Source organism: Sorex fumeus, unplaced genomic scaffold, assembly GCF_029834395.1.
Source record: "Sorex fumeus unplaced genomic scaffold, SorFum_2.1 ptg000131l, whole genome shotgun sequence".
Classification (NCBI taxonomy): Eukaryota; Metazoa; Chordata; class Mammalia; order Eulipotyphla; family Soricidae; genus Sorex; species Sorex fumeus.
The window spans coordinates 39,539,046-39,557,646 of record NW_026606188.1 but is presented as its reverse complement, the minus strand read 5'-3'; the positions used below and the strand labels follow the sequence as shown (position 1 = coordinate 39,557,646).

Here is an 18,601-nt window from a genome sequence, read left to right as displayed (position 1 = left end):
GTTCCCCCAGTTTTATAATCTCCAGGACTGAACCTTGAGTGCAGAGCCAGGAGTAAGTCCTGGGCACTGCTGGGTGTGGTCCAAAGACCCAAAACAAACAAACAAAAAACCCACACACTCAGGCCCTTGTAGCTATCTCTTCAGCCCCAGAAATAGACATTTTTTCATCTTTTTGAGGGAGGGTAAAAGAGAGCCATGATTAAATTCGCATGCAGGGCTTCTTTATGTTAAAGCTCCCCTCCTGCCTTTTTTATTTTTTTGTCTTTCATTTTGTATCAGCAGTGAGATCCAGATTTAGACAATCACATACCAAGACTAAGAAACTCTGATTTTTTTTTCACACTGCTTGGTTTTGAGGGTCTTTTAAAAAGGCCTTCAATAGCACATGACAAATTGAAGGAGAAAAATGGCTGAGAACCTCCTATTAGGCATCTCAGACTTCTGATATTTTGAAAAGTGGAGAGACAGGAAGTATAAGAGCTACATTTCCTTTCAGCAGCTGTCAAGCACAAACTATAATTATCTGTTCTGTGCTTTATCCGATATGACACAGAAGTAAAACTTAAGAACAAATGTGACAAACAGCACAATATTTTCGGCAGGGGGGGTTGGGGGATTTGGGTCACATCTGACTTTTTTCAGCACCTACTCCTGGCTCTGTGCTCAGGAATCACTCTTAGTGATGCTGGAGGAACATACAGGGTGTCAGGAATCGAACCTGGGTCGGCTGCGTGTGCCCTGCCTGCTGTGCTATCTCTGAACCAATCCAATTTGTATTGCTTACCAGAGGGACTAGACAGATGAAGGGAAAGCGAAGAGTCTGACCAATTTATCTCAGAAAGTTTGGCCCACGGCCCTGCTGCAGAGGGTGACAGCCTGATACATGAGCAGGTTCTTCAGCCAGGCCCTCCATGCCTCAGGGAGATGCCTCTGAACCTCCATCCCTCTGAGCTGCAGCCTCCCTGACTGCACATGGAAAAGGTCACCTCTAAAATCCCACGCTGGGGGCCAGGCAGATGGCTCAAACAGCTCACGGTCTGCTCTACAGAGGGGGCCCAGGGTTTGATCCCCAGCATTAAACTGTCCCCTGAGCACTACTGCCCCCAAATACAAATAAACAAAACCCCCCAAACTCCACACTAGGCTGAGTGGCAGGTGAGGGGGTGGGCAGGGGATGGCCTGGCTGCTACATAAGCTTAGGGCTTCAGGTTTGGCCCTGGAACCCCTGCACCCCCACCTCTGGGGACAATCCTAGCAGCCCCACTTTGGGGGATCCCAAGTCACTGCAACAAGGCATTGGAATAGGCTGTGACGTAGATCACCTGCTCTACCAGTGTATGGTCACAAGTTCAAATCTCCGGTATTCCACACACACAGGCAGCTCTGCGACCCAAGATTGGCAGCAACAGCCCAGTCAGACATGTGTGAGCACCAAATAAAGAGGCGAGTCAGTGAGGAGCACAACTAAAAATGCATGTGAGCTCCAGCGTCGGGAAGGGCACTGTCCAGCGAGCACTGCCTGGGCACCATGGTTGATTCTAATTCATGAGCCTCAACTAGGAGTGTAAGTCCAGGTGAGCACATGGACCAGCACCCCAGTAATGAGGTATAAACCCCAAAGGAGCCCAGCCTGACATTCAACCCCCTCGAACACCACAACCAGAAGTGTGTGAGCCCTTCTTCACTGTATCACCATCATCATCATCATCATTATCATCATCACCTGAACCACCACCAACACAGGGAGGGAGGAAGAGGGAAAGGGAATGAAAGAATCCCAAAGGCAAACTCCATGTTACCAATTTGACACACTTTTGCTGTGTCCACTGAAAAGATAAATACATAGATTCTTTGAGTCATTATTTCTTTTTGTTTTGTTTTGGGGTCAGGTCCAGTGGTGCGCAGGGTCTACTCCCAGCTTAGTTGTCTGGAAATGCTCCTGGTGGTGTTGGGGGGGGGGGACTCTGCAGTGTTGGGGACTGAGTCTGCCTCCTGCAGGCAAAACAAGTGCTCCAGCCCACTGACCTCCCTCCAACCCTGACCCACTGTTTCTCCAGTGAAGGATTTATCCTGCAGGGAATCAATCAGGGTGGATACAGTGTAAACCTGGCGCATGTAAGGACCTGGGTTGGATCCACCCCAAGTTGCCAAATGTATTGCTCAGCACAGCTGGTCTACAGACTAGGGAGGGAGCTGTAACTGTGTTTCCGAGACGGAAACACAAATGTCTGCACCTACACACACAGCAGGGTGTCACCTTAGAACTTCCCCCCAGACTAGAATCTGCTCATTCATTGAAGTGACTCATTTCTGTATTTTCTATAAAATAGCCATTCAAAGAAATGACTAATTGGACATAGAGATATGTAGCAATTCTAATAAATTAAATACTAACACACATGCATATAATACATCCCAACTTTACTAAAATTTGTTACAAAAATGGAGTGGGAAGGCACTTGCCTTGTACGCAGCCAGCCTAGGTTTGATCCCCAAGAGCCCATAGGGTATCCTGAGTCCCACCAGGAATAATCCCTGAGCACAGAGCCAGGAGTCAGCCCTGAGCACCACCTGCTGTGGCCTCAAAACCTAAACAGATGACTAACTGGATAGAGCTATAAGTATTGAAAACGGAATTACAAGAAAAGATAAATATTCTGATCTAATGTGTTCAGCACGTAGAAGTGAATAGACAGATGTGCTTGGAAAGGCACGACATGTCTCAAGAAGGATATTCAAGCAAGTGTTGACAGAGGCTAGGCTTTGGAGCTTTGCAGGGAAGGAGACATTTTTATTTTCCACTTATCTTTGCACTGTTTGAAGTTTTAGTGCAGAGAGAAGGTGAGCAGTAAGGTGGCTGAAAGTGCCCCCTGCCTAAAACCTGGCAGTTTTTCACTAGTCAAGAAACCTCAGTTGGGTTAGTCGCTTGGTGTCTGTTTCATGGTCAACAAAATGGGAATCCACCAGAAAACTTGCTGAGTATCTACCATGTGCCGGGCAATGGAAATATAAAAGTGAATAAAACATAAAGTATACAGGACCTCAAAGTGTTTATACTGAGGGCCAGGGATGCAGCTTGAGTACAGGCAATGCCCTGGGTTCAAGTCTAACCCCAGAACCTCGTAGGCAGTGCCAGATGCAGCCCTAGTGACTTCCGGAGTACCGCCAGGTATGGTCTATCAAAGGGCCACATCCAGCCAGCAGGGCTCAGGGATCACTACTGACCAGGATGCAGTATTGGGGATTGAACCAGGGCCAGTCATGTGCAAGCCAAGTGTGCCTTAAACACTGTTATCTTGCCAATCCTACCAATAACTTCTTTAAAAATTTACTCTGTAAGGCCAGAGAGGACACTAAGTGAACCCCAAATGAACCCGAAGCACAGAGCTAGAAGTAGCCTCTGAGCCCTTCTGGATGTGGCTCAGAAGCAAAAAAAAAAAAGTTTATACTTTAGTTAGAAGATAAGGATAAATATATAAATGGATATATATAAAATGTGTGTATATATATAAAGAGAGATTTATTTTTGTTTTTATTTGAGGGGAAAGTTGAGACCACACCTGGCGATGCTCAAGGGTTACTCCTGGCTCTGCATTCAGGGATCACTCCACTCCTGGTGGTGCTCAGGGAACCCTAAGTGGTGCTGAGAACCAAATCATGGTCAGCCATGTGTAGAGCAAGCGTCCTATCTGCTGTACTACCTATCCAGCCCAAAAGCAACCGGTGCTGGCGCGGATGTGGCGAGAAAGGGACCCTCCTTCACTGCTGGTGGGAATGCCGGCTGGTCCAACCCTTTTGGAAAACAGTATGGACAATTCTCAAAAATTTAGAATTTGATCTCCCATTTGACCCAGCTATAGCACTCCTGGGAATATATCCCATAGAGATAAAAAGGTATAGTCGAAGTGACATCTGCAATTGTTTGTTCATTGCAGCACTCTTTACAATAGCCAATCTGGAAAAAACCTGAGTGCCCGAGAACAGATGACTGGTTAAAGAAACTTTGGTACATTTACACAATGGAGTACTATGTAGCTGTTAGAAAAGAGGAAGTCATGAAATTTACATACAAGTGGTACTACATGGAAAGTATCATGTTAAGCGAAATGAGTCCGAAAGAGCGGGATAGACACAGAAAGATCGCATTCATCTGGGAAACATAAAGCAACAAAAAGGGAGACTAACACCCAGGAATGGCTGAGATTAGTACCAGGAATTTTGCTCCATGACACGAAGGCCAGCCACACGTGCTAGGTGAAAAGGAAGCTCAGATAGAGAAGAGAGCACCAAATAAAGGGTGTTGTGAGGACCCTCCCAGGGTGGGAGAAGCATGCTAAAAGTAGTCTATAGACCAAACATGATTGCCACTCAATGCCTCTCTTGCAAAACACAGTACCCAAAAGAAGAGAGAGAGAACAAGGGGGGATGCCCTGCCACAGAGGCAGGGTGGGGTGGGGGGATGGGGGGTGGGAGGGATGCTGGGACCCGTGGTGGTGGAGGATGGGCACTGGTGGAGGGATGGGCACTTGATCATTGTATAACTGAAACCCAAGCACAAAATTTATAAGTCTATAACTGTACCTCATGGTGTTTCACTAATAAAAAATTTTTTAAAAAATAAAATTTAAAAAGAAACCCCAGGTCCACTGTCCACAGTCCTCTCATTTTTATTGATTTGCTCAACGGGAACCAGTAATATCTCCATTGTGAGACTTGTTGTTACTGTTTTTGGCATATCGAATACACCATAGGTAGCTTGCCAGGCTCTGCTGTGCAGGCGGGATACTCTCGGTAGCTTGCCAGGGGCTCTCCGAGAGTAGTGAAGGAATCAAACTCGGGTTGGCTGCATGCAAAGCAAACGCCCGACCCACTGAGCTATTGCTCCAGCCCCGGGTACCTTTGATTAAAACTTTACATCTTAATAGTTGTTGAAGCTTTGAAATGGAACATCCGTTCACTTTAATATGTGTAAAGTGGTAGACCACTCATGTCCACCTCCATGCCCTGTCTGATTGGCCCCTCTGGCCCCCCTGCCCAGCTCCTCCACATCCATTAACTAGCCACTTAAACGCGCTCCTCAGAGAGGCCTCTGCTAACCTTCTTGGTCTAAATTAGGTCTCCTTGTCATAAGCACTCAGCAAACCCTTCACTTTTCTTTCATAGCACTTAACCAAATTTGGAAGTCAATTGGAGTGGTTATTTGTGAGTACTAAATCTTCCAGCCAGAGGAATTTCTCCCCTCCCCTGACCCACCTTAGAGGGGAGAGAGAGACTGGGGAGACAGGAATGAGCATAGTGAAGAGCAGGTTTTGGATGTTGGGCCACTCCCAGCTGTGCTCAGTTACTCCGACCGCCTCTCCCTGCAGGCCTGGCTAGGGGCAGGGAGAGGCGGTCAGACTAACTGAGCACAGCCCGGAGTGGTCCAACATCCAAAACCTGAAATACGGATTTAGATAAGGATTAATGTCAGAGACTGTTAGAGTGTTTGCTAAGGCACAAATTAAGCATTCCATGTCTTTGCTGCCGTGATAGTTTCAGAAATACTCTGTCTAGAGATGCAGATTCTTCTCAAGAAACAGAGAGACCCCTCAGCTCAGAGAACAAGCGCTCTCTCTGAGTCCTGGGGGTGGGGTGGGGGGGATTCTGTATATCTTGAGTTTTTACAATACGAATGCTTCATTGTTAAAATAATGATAATGAAGTTATTTAAACTCAATATTCAGTAGATCAAAAGGGAACAAGGCAATCTGGAATTCAATCTATTGTAAAATCAATATTTAATATGCTTTGCCTGCAGTGTGATGCTTTTCTACTGTGCTATGGTTTTCTTGTTGTATTCGAAAGTAATGACCTACATACCGAAAATGCAGTGATTTAAAAGTCTCACATGTCATCAGCAAGATGTTCCAATGAGGGAGGGGGGAAATAAAATAAGATGTTTCAAGGAGGTGAAAATAGAGAAAAGATCCCAAGGTCTCCTTGGAGGAATTTCTCATCCCGTCCTCTCCTTCTTCATAGCATGGCTGTATTCCACATGCTATGAAATTTCATTTATGTCCATAAGCTGGTTGAAGTGGTTATTTGTGAACATCAACTTTGCATTTCACAGAAGCAAACTCAAAAAGTGTCTAGAGAAGGCTGGGGAGATAACGCAAGGGGTAGGGCACTTGCCTTGCACGTAGCCAACCTGCTTTAGGTGGCATCAAATTTATGGCCTGACCATGTACTTTTCTTTAGCTCATCCAACACTAGCAAATGTGACAGAGACAAAGCCCTAACGAGAGCTGGCATCTTGTTTCTCTCTTCAATTTTGGGGCCACACTGATCACAGAAATCAAACCATGATCAGCCACATGCAAGGCCAGAGCCCCTGTCCTATCTCACCAGCCCCCTAGAGCTTGCACTGTGGAGCTTGTCTCTTACTGCACATTTACATGGAGGCACAAGTGAATCTGGGTTAGTGTGCTGGATAATGAGAAAAAAGAAACTTCCTCTCGGAAGAGATCTGGCAAGCCCAATCTACAGCCACTCACTACCAGACACCCGAGGCCCTCTTGACTTCATCTAGCTTGTAGTGAGATGACCCCAGTAGCATAATGCAGCCCCCAAAGGGGTCACTGAGCTGAAAATACCAGAAGACTACCCGCTTAATCTACACAATTGTGCAGTTCAAAGTGGTTGATTTTTGTTTGTTTTTAGGACACACCCAAGGGTGTTCAGGGCTTATTTTTGGCTCGGAGCTCAGGAATGACCCTAGCAGGGACCAAGGCATATGGGGTGCCGGAGACTGAGCCCAGGTAAGCCACCTGCTTGGCAAGTACTTGCCTTAAGCCTTATACTATCTCTGACCCCTTATATTACTTATTAAAACTATCTCCAGATTTCAATCTACTATTGTATTTCAAGGGCTGGAGCAATAGCACAGCGGGTAGGGTGTTTGCCTTGCATGCGACCGACCTGGCAGACCCAGGTTCCATTCCTCCGCACCTCTAGGAAAGCCTGGCAAGCTACTGAGAGTATCTCGCCTGCAGGCAAAACCTGGCAGGCTCCCTGTAATGTATTTGATATGCAAAACACAGTAACAACAAGTCTCACAGTGTTACTGGCCCGCTCCAGCAAAACATGAACTAGATGAACAACCAGTGCTACAGTGCTACAGTGCTACTGTATTTCATATACTACACTTGTGCATGTATGTTATATACTATTTTGCTTTTGATATATGCTTTTTATATGCTATTTATCCCAAACCGGTAAACTAATCAAATTCAGGATTTTCTACACTTTTTCTACACATGTCCCCTTTTTGTCTCAGAAATGTTTATACAATTCCAGGTAAACAAATCAAACATTTACTGATAATTGACCATGAATGTATTTTTATTTATTTATTTTTGCTTTTTGGGTCACACCCGGCGATGCACAGGGGTTACTCCTAGCTCATGCACTCAGAAATTACTCCTGGCAGTGCTCAGGGGACCATAGGAGATGCTGGGAATCAAACTCGGGTCGGCTGCATGCAAGGCAAACCCTACCCACTGTGCTATTGCTCCAGCCCCAACCATGAATGTATTTTAAACAAATTTTTCACAACCCTTAGGTCAGTTACATGACTCCATAGTTAAGAAACTAGATGCAGATTATCTACACTCTTTAAAATGAAGATGACGTGGGCATAGAAGAAGATGACTTCCAGTACTGGACTGTCAGTATGAACTAGATCTTACTTGCAGGAAGTATCTAAATTCTACAGGACAGTGTCTGGGAATCTTCCTGCCTCTGAAATGTGTCTAAGGCAGTTTTATGCCCCTCACTCATTTTATTTTATTTATTTTTGATAAGTTATAAAAACAGATGGTTTTTCATCCAAAATAAGGTGTAATGGTGATGGGATGGGTGTTTGAATATTAAATGTAATCAAATATTGTGAACTGTCACTGTCACTGTCCTCCTGTTGTTCATCGATTTGCCCGTGTGGGCCCAGTAACGTCTCCATTGTGACACTTGTTACTGTGTTTGGCATGTCAAATACATCACGGGGAGCGAGATACTCTCGGTAGCTTGCCAGGCTCTTCGAGAGGGGCGGAGGAATCCAACCTGGGTCTGCCAGGTCGGTCGCCTGCAAGGCAAACACCTTACCCGCTGTGTTATTGCTCCAACCCATTGTGAACTACTTTATAAAATAAAAAAATTCTTTAAAGTTGTTTTTTTTTTTTAATGTTTGTGTGTTGGAGGGGGCACACACAGCAGTGCACAAGGCTTTGCTCAGGAATCACTTGTGGCGGAGCTAGGAGCAACTGGGGTATTGGGGAATCTAACACAGGTTGACTATGTGCAATGCAGAGGCCTTACCCCCTCAACTACCTCTCCAGTCCGGTAAAAGAGTTTTGCTTAGGGAAACATGAAAATGAAACAAAGATTAAAATAAAAAATAAAGAATAAGTTACAGGTGCTAGAGCGTGCAGTGCATGTAAAGAGCTGGAGCAGGTACTTTGCATGCAGAAGAGCCAAGTTTGATCCCTGGCACCACATGAGCTCCCAAGCACTACCAAGACTGGCCCCAAATACACACACACACACACACACACACACACACACACACACACACGCGCGCGCACGCATGAACAAATTACCAATAGTTCCCTCACTCGGGAAGACTGTTTGATGTTCTTCTGTAAAGACAAGCATGTATATACCCCACAACATTGTTGGGAATGGCAAGACACAGGAAACCCAAACGTCTATCAACAGAAGGGTGAACTGGGGTGGGGGAGGTTGGGGTTTTGGGTCACACTCACAACAGTGCTTGGGGGTTGCTCCTGACAGTGTCTGCAGGGTCACGTGGTGCTGGGGCCAAACTAGAGGCTCCCGCATACAGAGCACGTGCTAGCTTCCTCTGAGTCATCGCCTCAGGAATTTTTTATTTTAATTTGGGGGTGGGCTGCACACAAGGCAAATGCCCTACTGCTGTGCTATTGGGACTGGGGCGATAGCACAGCGGTAGGGCATTTGTCTTGCGTGCAGCCAGCCCAGTCAAGCCAGGTTTGATTCCTCCACCCCTCTCGGAGAGCCGTTACTGGGCCCGATCGAACAACCGGAGGATGGTGTTTGTTTTGTTTTTTTTTGTTTGGGGTGGGCCATATTGTGTTCAGGACTTCCTTCTGGCTCTGCTTTCTGAAATGAGTCCCTCAGTGTCTGGGGACCACTCCAGGAGACTTTTGGGGGACCCTGAATGGTGCTGAGGATCAAACCTGGGTTGGCCAAGAGCACAGTAAGTTGCTCTCTCTAGCCCCTATTTGAAAAAATTTTAGGGGATACCCCCAAGTATATTCAGGAGACCTAGTGGTCACTCCCATTGATTCTCTGTCCCATGTTGCAGAGCTAACAATTCAGAGCTCAGAGTTAGGGGCGAGGGGGCTACTAGAACTATCCATCAGTGTTTGGGAGGCAGTAATGCAACATAGGGCTTGAACTCAAGTCTGGAACAGCTAGATAAGTCTCTCCAATTGAACCAGCTGCCCTGCCAGAAGAATAAAATTGTATTATTTTAAAAAGTTCTTTTTTTTCTTCTTTTTTTTAAATTTAATTTTTATTAGTAAAACACCATGGGGTACAGTTGTAGACTTACAAACTTTTCGTGCTTGGGTTTTAGTTATACAATGATGGAGTACCCATCCCTCCACCAGTGCCCATTCTCCACCTCCAATGACCCAATAACCCTCCCACCCACCCCTCATCCCCCCTACCCCACCTCTGTGGCAGAGCATTCCCTTTTGCTGTCTCTTTCCTTTAGGGTGTTGTAGTTTGCAATAGAGGTATTGAGTGGCCATCGTGTTCGGTCTATAATCTACTTTCAGCATGCATCTCCCATCCCGAACATGCTGTTTCTTTTACTTGGTGTTTCCTTCTCTAAGCTGCTGTAAAAAAGTTTTTTCCCCCCAGTTTGGGGGCCACATCCACAATGCTCAGGGTTTACTCCAGGCTCTATGTTCAGGGCTCACTTCTCTTTCTATTCTTTTTTCTTTTCTTTTCTTTTCTTTCTTTTGTTGTTGTTCTTGTTCTTTGGGGGATATACCTGGCAAAGCTGTGCACTGGCTTTGCACTCAGGAATGAGCCCTGGCAAAGCTCGGGAGATCATCTGGAGTATTGGGGATTAAATCTGGTTGGCTGCGTGTGAAGCAAGCACCCTGCCCACTGTGCTATTGCCTCAGCCCCAGACTCACTTCTGGTGGGGCACAGGGAGTCACGTGTGGGGTCAGGATTGAACCTGGGTCCACTATGTGCAAGGCAAGCTCCTTAACCACATTACTATCTCTCTGGCCCAAGAATGATTTTAAAATTGTAAATAGTCACACAAAAGAGCATTTTATAACACTAAAAGTGGAAAAAACATTCTGTTGACTTAAAACCGGTAATGCTGCATTACAGTACCAATCTTGTAAAAAGACATGCAGTATGATATTTTTGTAAAGGTCAACATAAAACTAAACAAGACTTTGTTGCAAGGTAGCCTTGGCCCCGAGGCGCTCTCTCTCTCTCTCTCTCTCTCTCTCTCTCTCTCTTTCTCTTTCTTTCTCTCTCTCTCTCTCTCTCTCTCTCTCTCTCTCTCTCTCTCTCTCTCTCTCTCTCTCTCAAGATAGGAGAACTCACAGCACACATGAAGACTGGAATGCTTTAGAGGAGGGGAAGAGACAACTCCAGAGATGATGGGCCAAATGCTCAGGACCAAAGCAAAACAGATTAACCAGACAAGTTCATCCAGTTCCCCATTAAAATGATGCATTTAATGACTTAGAATTTAGAGATCTAGATTGATATTCCTGCTAGGGTTTTTAGAAATGGATCACAATGTAGTAGCAAGCAAAGCCTATGCCTGCACTTGCAAAGCACTTTAAGCAAGATCTCCAAATTCTTTCACCAATTCATTAAAGAATGAAATTATTCCCAGGTTCCCCATGAATTAGTCCCATGAAAAATGTAGGCAGACAAAGATGAGCATCTTGCTCAAGACACTGTAGTTGGAACAAAACAAACAAACAAAAAGACAATGGAGCGGAAATGGTCACTTCGATTCTGTCAGAGGCTCCAAACGTGCACAGCCACTGCTCCCGGACCAAAACTGCTCCACAGAAACAGCACAAGCCAGAGACAAGACTGTTTTACTTTCCACTAGGTATATTTTTTTTGTTTTTTGGTTTTGCTTGACTTTGTTGTTGGACCTCACTCAGTGGTGCTCAAGGATTAATTTGGCAGTGCTTGGGAGACCAAATGTGGAACTGGGGATTGAATAAGGGTCGGTCAAACCGGCATCAGCCGCATGCCATCTCAATTATCTTAACTCTAAGATTTCTAAGGGCTTTCAGATTAAAAAAAAATTCATGAACTCAAGTTGTCCCAAGCACAGGTAATAATTTCCCAATAATTATTTCAACTTTGATAGATTTTACATTATTGATATTTAAGTAAATTCTCTTTCTTTCTGCATTAGCTGCATTCACAAGTGCTCTATGGCCAACAAGCGGTAGCTGGCTACCGTATCTGGACAGCACAACTCCAGACTCTTTGCAGGGAATTCTGGGGCTGGGGCCACACCCAGAAGTACTCAGGGACTATTCCTGGCTCTGTGCTCAACGTCACTCCTAAAGTTGCTTAAAACATCATGTGGTACTGGGATTCCAACCAGGGTCAGCAGCATGCGAGACAAGTGCCTTAACCGCTGAACTATCTCCCTGACTGTTAACTCCTATGTTCTCCTGCTTCTTTATGTCAAATTACATCAATTTTTTATCACACTTTCACACTTTCGTTTTCCTTTTAATTCAATCCACTTTACACCACTAAATTCTTAATAATTTTTCCTACAATACCATGTTAACTGACTTTCACCAAAAATCTACTTCTTTGGGGATCAGAGAGAGAGTATAGTGGGGAAGGTGCTTGCCTTGCATGCGGTTGACCCAGCTCAGTTCCCAGCATCACATATGCAGTCCCCACGCACTGCAAGGGGTCCTTCCTGAGCACAGAGTCAGGCATAGCCCCTGAGAACCACTTGGTGTGGCCCCAAAATCCAAAAACAAAATGAATCCATTTTCCCTTCTTCTCTCCTTTTTTAGTTTAGTTTAGTTTTGTTTTGAAGCCAGATCCAGTGATACTCAGGGGTTACTCCTGGCTCTGCACCCAAGAATTACTCGTGGCGGTGCTCAGGGGACCATATGGGATGCTGGGGACAGAACCCAGGTCAGCCCTACCTGCTGTACTATCTCTCCAGCTCCTCTTGCTCTTTTTTTTTTTTTAATTGTGCAGGGGTTTAAACTCAGATCTCACAGACCTCACCATTCAAGGCAAATGCTCTACCACTAAGCTACACCCCCAGTCCAAGAATCAATTATTCCTTACCCCCCTTATATAAAATTAACACAGAGTATCTTGCTACCCTGTCAAGCATAATGAAGATTTAAATTGTTTCCCCCTCATCAAACATGGTAGGATATTTTAAACACCCAAGCTCGCTGGTTTCTAACAAAAGGAATCTTATACTTTTCCATGGAATATTTATGAAAAGCTGAAGGATTCTTTGTGTTTTCTAGATCTGCCCATTCCCTTGTGGTATCTGAACCTTGCATGGTGTGTGAGAACTGAGAACTCCCTGCAGGAGGAGGACCCAGTGTGAGCGCCTGTGCCGGGTGAAGCTGCAGGCCAACATCTCCCAACCTTTGCCTCCCAGAGCTTCAGTTTCTGCCGTGAAAGGAAGATCTTCTGCTCCTTTTCTTTTTTCTTTTCTTTTTGGGTCACACCTGGCAATACACAGGGGTTACTCCTGGCTCTGCACTCAGGAATTACTCCTGGCGGTGCTCAGGGAACCCTATGGGATGCTGGGAATCGAACCCGGGTTGACTGCGTGCAAGGCAAATGCCCTACCCACTGTGCTATTGCTCCAGCCCGACATTCTGCTCCTTAAGGATTTCTTTTTATCATTCTCACACCTGATCAGAATCCTCGGCTAGCCAGGTACTTTTACTTATTTATTTATTTATTTATTGCTTTTTGGGTCATACCCGGCAATGCACAGGGATCACTCCTGGCTCTGCACTCAGGAATTACCCCTGGCATGATGATGATGATGATTGAATGCTCAGGGGACCATATGGGATGCTGGGAATCAAACCCGGGTTGGCCACGTGCAAGGCAAACGCCCTACCCACTGTGCTATCACTCCAGCCCCAACACCGGGTACTTTTAATTGCTAAATCCTTTAACCTTAACCTTCGGCATATTTCCCACATCTGTGTCCTTTCCTGGGCACTGCTGCCCTCACCCCTCTGCCACTCATCTGTCACTCTCCTCCTGGACACCAGTAAAATCTCAGCAGGTCTCTATGCCCCCAGCTCTCTGCTCTCACTTTTGGCCTCCCTCCACCCCACTGTGCTCTCTTTCTAGTGACGCTTACCCCATCTGAGCAGGCTACTCTCTGCAGGAGACCCCAGGGATCCCCGGCTTCATTCTAATTTCCCAGGTTTGAGATCCACTGCGCCCCATATCTGCTTCCCATTCCAGCCTTTGCTATACCCCAGCCCCAACTCTGCATTTCAGTCTACTGCTCTGTGCTTGTACTCCCAGGATCTTCCATGTTTCCCCCCTATGATCCCAGGCTTCTCCCCCGTCTAGAAAGCAACCCTCCTCCAGCGCTGCCCAGTGAAACACTACTGATTATTCCAGAAGCAGGTCAAATATCAACCACTAAATAAATGCACCTCTTCTCCTATCAACTTCTGTGCAGCCACTCCTGTGTAGCCACTCCTGTGTAGCTCAGCACATGTTAACTTTATGACATTACTCATGTGTCATTATTGGCCCATTTCCCTTTTCTGCCTACTAGTAGCACTGCATTGTAGCACTGTCCTCCCGTTGATCATCGATTTGCTCGAGCGGGCCCAGTAACGTCTCCATCGTGAGACTTGTTACTTGTTGTTTGGCATATTGAATACGTCACGGGGAGCTTGCCAGGCTTTGCCGTGCAGGCGAGATACCCTTGGTAGCTTGCTGAGAGGGGTGGAGGAATCGAACCCGGCTCAGCCAAGCTGGCTGCGCGCAAGGCAAACACCCTACCGCTATACTATCGATCCACCCATGCCTATTAGTAGTTTTTTTGGGGGGTGGGGGTGTGTGTGTGTCAGGGAACAGTCCTAATGAGGTGCCCAGGGGACCATATTTATACGGTAACAGAAATCAAACCCAGGTCAGACACATGCAAGACAAATACCTTACCTGCTCTAATACCTCTTGGGCCCTGCCTATCAAAAATTCTTTTATCCCCCGTACTTTTTAAGGCACTCCTGAAAGTGCTCAGGGCTTACTCCTGGCTCTGTGCTCTGGGATCACTCCTGGCACCATATGTGGTGGTAAGGGATCAAACCCAGGTCTTCCACATGCAAGCAAGCACTCAACCCGCTATACTATTGCTCAGGTCCCTCCCAACAGTTCTTAGACACTTTTTTAAAAATCTTTTGTTGGGGGGTACACCCAGTGCTGCTCAGAGTTTACTCCTGGCCCTGTGCTCAGGGACTCCTGACAGAGCTCAGGGGAACGTATGTGGTGGGTGCTGGGGATCATACCGGGGCTGGCCATCTGCAAGGCAGTGCCTCACCTGTGGTATTCCCTCGCTGCTTGTGCTAGTTACTTTTATGTAATTCAATTTTATGCTCACGCTAGCCTTATGAGACAAGTATTACCACCCCTACCGTACAGATCCAGAATCTGGGTCTGTCACATGAGTTTAATTATTAACTAATTAGCATTGCTTGGAGAAGCAACCTAAGTGGGAACATATTTTATTCCAATCCATGTCTGCCAGATTGCTAACCTCCGTGGGTCTTCCAGTAGAGACTGGGAAGTCCCTTTGGGGATAATTAGCACAGGAGTCTCCAGACAAGGCAGTTTTCAATGCAGCTTTCTGCCCCTTCATATTTGATTTGACCCATTGTGCGATAGGAACCATTCCTTGGGCTGTCGGTCAGCACTTAGTCTGGGCTCCATAGGATGAAAAAAATGATTCATGAAGACAAACACCATCCAGGATGTTTTTAGTTCCACCGGAGACCATGATCATCATAAAACTCTGAAAGGAACGCCATGTCCCAGCACACATTTAATAATCTAGAACTCCCAGCTCTCTGCCACTCAGTGCAACCTATAGCCCTCTGCTTCCCAGTGATATCCAGGGCCAGGTCCGCGTGCAGAAATGGGGATGGGAGCGGCACTGTGCTAGCAGAGCCAGCCTTGGCATGAAGAGGAAGCCCAGCCGCCCAGCCGTGGCTCACTGGAAATGCATGTGAAGAGTTAGCACAGAAAAGGGGTTGGTCTACCCTGAATGGGGTTTTTACTGCATAGGGTTAGAGGGTCCCAAACTTGTTGGGTGAGTGCAGATAGCCAAATGAAGAATATTAAAAAATGGTGGCTCTTTTTCTCTTCCTTATTGTTTTGGGGTTGAGGTATCAGCAGTGACTGTTTGCTCAAGAGAGTAAACTGGACTTGGTGCTTCTCGGCTGCTGTGCGGCTCCTACACCACTTTCATTCTGGCAGGAGGTGTGAATCCGACTGTAAAATAACTCAATGGGGAAGGGGATTAGGTCAGCCTAGTTATATTTTATTACTACGTTCTGTTTTAATCTTCAAAGTAATCTTTTTCGAGGAAGATGTTATTGAAGTACCCATTCTCCAGGTCTAAAAAAGTGGTGGGGTAGGCCTGGGTGGTCCCTGGTACATTGAGTCCATAGCTTTGCTCTGGCCCACGATCATACTCGCAGTAAAGTCTTTTGTTTATATAAGTGTGTGTGTGTGTGTGTGTGTGTGTGTGTGTGTGTGTGTTTGGACCACACCTGGAAGTGCTCAGGGCTTACTTCTGGCTCTGTGCTCAGAGACCACTCTTGGAAGGGCTCAGTGACCATATGGGGTACGAGAAATCAAATCCCAGTTGGCCTTGCAAGACAAAGGCCTTACCCCCTGTACTATCTCTCTGGCCCCAGTTCAATCATTCTATTTTATTTTATTTTAGGGGCAGGCTACCCTGGTGATGCTTAGGAGTTACTACTGGCTCTGCACTCTGCACTCTTGGCAGTGCTTAGGGGTCCTATGGGATTCCAGGGATCGAAGCCAGGTCGGCCATATGCAAGGCAAGCACCCTACCTTCTGTACTATTGCTCCAGCCCCAAGGTCAGTCATTTAAATGTAAAAGGACAAAAAGGAGATCCAGAGAGAGAGAGAGAGAGAGAGAGAGTTCAAAAGGCTGAGGGCATGCTTGGATGCAAAAGATCTGGATTTGGTCCCTGGCACCACATGGTCCCCCAGCACTGCTAAGAGTGATCCCTTAGCAGAGAGCCAAGAGTGTGACCCCAAAAGCCAAAACAAGTAAATAAAAGCCAAAAAGATGAGGTAAAATTATAAACACATTAAAATTATCAGGGCCAGAGAGATAATTAAGCAGGCAGGGTATACTATCAACCCCTGATCACCACCAGGAGTGACCCCTGAGCACAGAATCAGGAGCAAACCCTGAGCACCTCTGAGTGGGCACCGAAACAAAATAAACAAATTAGAATTCTCCAGGATTCAGTAGTCTGCCTGGTCTCCAAAGCAAGATGATACAAAGTATTTTTTTAATTTCCTATTTTTCTTAGTTGACAAAGATGTCAGTAAAAGTGGGAGTTGAATGGTGAGAGTCTCACAACTCAGGATATTCCCAAATTGGATTCTTAGGGAAGTGGACTTGCTTGAAAGGATTATCTTGGTTCTTTCGACCACAGGAAGGCCACAGTGGGCCACAGTCATTGATGAAAGTCATTCTGTCCCCAGCATCAGGTGGCTGGGGAATGGGCAGCGGCAGAAATGCAGTGACCCACAGCAGGTCCTCTCTGGGGGCTGGTTATAGTCATCAGATGTCTGGATGATGGGGGTCACTTGTACCACATTTATGAATAAAGTCAAACATCTTCATCCACATAACAATTCTCTCCTTTTGCCCCCTTTCCCTTCCTTGTTTTCATGCTTTGCTATGTTGTAAACAGTCTATTGGCTAGAGCACCGGTATAAATAATATATTTCCACATGGAATAGAGTTATGGCTAATCAGTTCATGCTGACAACACATTCACTTAAAAAATATTTCAACTGCTCAAAATCTAGCCAAGCAGGATCTTGGATCTGGATATATTCACAGGTCTTTCACATTTCACAGAGATAAACGACAACTTGTATTTTTGTGGGTGGGAGACGGAGATACTAGGGCTGCATCTGGACATTACAGGGCTTACTCTGGGCTGGGTGCTCAGGAGACTATTCGACGCCGGAGATTCAAACCACTGGCCACCAATCGCGCAAGGCGCATTACTTACCTCACCTCCAGTACTATCTCTCCAAGCCAAGAACAACTTTTATGTTGCTTTCTCCGATGTAATTCTCATAAATACTGAGTTGCTGCCTCTGCCATATGGTCAAGGAAAAAGATCCTCAAGAGCACAGCCCAGGAGTTGTTTCAATTATGTGGAAAACGACTAGGTTCTGTTTCTTGTCTATGTCCCTCCAAAGAGAACATTTCAAAAGGCATTTGCGATGGGAAGACAGTCAGCCCCTATCTGGAGAGCCTTGCAAAAAGTTCAAGGCATATGTCAGTGGAAACCCCCGGGAGGGGGGTCGAGATTGGTGGGAAATAAAGTTTTAAAGGAAAACACGGGTGGTGAGCCCACCCGAACATTAAATCAAGTGCCCAGGTAGGAGGCAGAAGTAGGAAAGGCTCCCCCCTTGGCCCTGGGCCTGCAGGTGGGTGTCTGACACTGGGCGAAGAGAGATGATCGATCAGGTCCCCTGCCCTCTGCCACCTGTCCGCGCGGGGGGGGGGGGGGGGCGCACACACACACACACAAACACACACCCCTCAAAAGTCCTGATCAAAGATTTGACTCCACCGCTTGTCCCAAGCCTCCCAAACTCCCTTCTCATCCCAGTTCTCCCCACTTGCCACTTCGTCTGTGCCCCTCCGAACACCCTCTCGTTTGTTCGGACCCACTTTTCAGGGTTCATTTAAACCCACCCATGCTGGAAAACAAGCTGTGTCTTCCTCCTCCGTCATTCCCGACTCCGGGGACCCAGGTCCCCGCTGAGCGCCCGAGCGCCGGACCCTTCCCGCGGAGCCTTTCTCGCACCCGTTTGCCGGGTCTGGCAGTGGGCTGGTCCCTCCGTGACGCCCCTCGGCTCCTCTTGCCTCCCCCTCTCCCACCCTCAGGTCTCCCACCCCCCAAAGAGACCCCAACTCCGGAGCCCCTGCCGCGGGCTCGTGCCTCGGGGCCCTGCCCGCTCCCGCCCGCCGCGGAGTCGGCGCGGCGTGGACATTACCTCTTTGCAGGCGTGGAGCTGCGGTTCCGCGGCCCCGGTCACCTGCAAGGCGGCCCCGAGCCCCAGCAGCAGCCGCAGGAGCCGCAGCGAGCGCCCGGCTCGGGGACGGAGGCTGCGCCCAGGCTGGGCCATCGCGCGGTCCCGGGCGGGCGGCGGCGGCGGCGGCGGCTCAGGTGCGGCGGCGGCGGCCAGGCGCGGGGATGGGGGAGGTGGGGGA

The 18,601-nt window shown here is 47.1% G+C and overlaps 1 protein-coding gene across 1 annotated transcript in view; it reads right to left on the bottom strand.

Annotated features, from left to right (window-relative positions):
• The window catches only part of ELAPOR1 (endosome-lysosome associated apoptosis and autophagy regulator 1), an 89,270-nt gene extending 70,729 nt beyond the window's left edge, over positions 1-18,541 (bottom strand). Inside the window, exon 1 of the mRNA XM_056139052.1 lies at positions 18,385-18,541. Within this exon, the coding sequence (XP_055995027.1) occupies positions 18,385-18,516 (132 nt within the window). The 5' untranslated portion in view covers positions 18,517-18,541. The remainder of the gene's footprint in view (positions 1-18,384) is intronic.
• Positions 18,542-18,601: the final 60 nt, after the last annotated feature.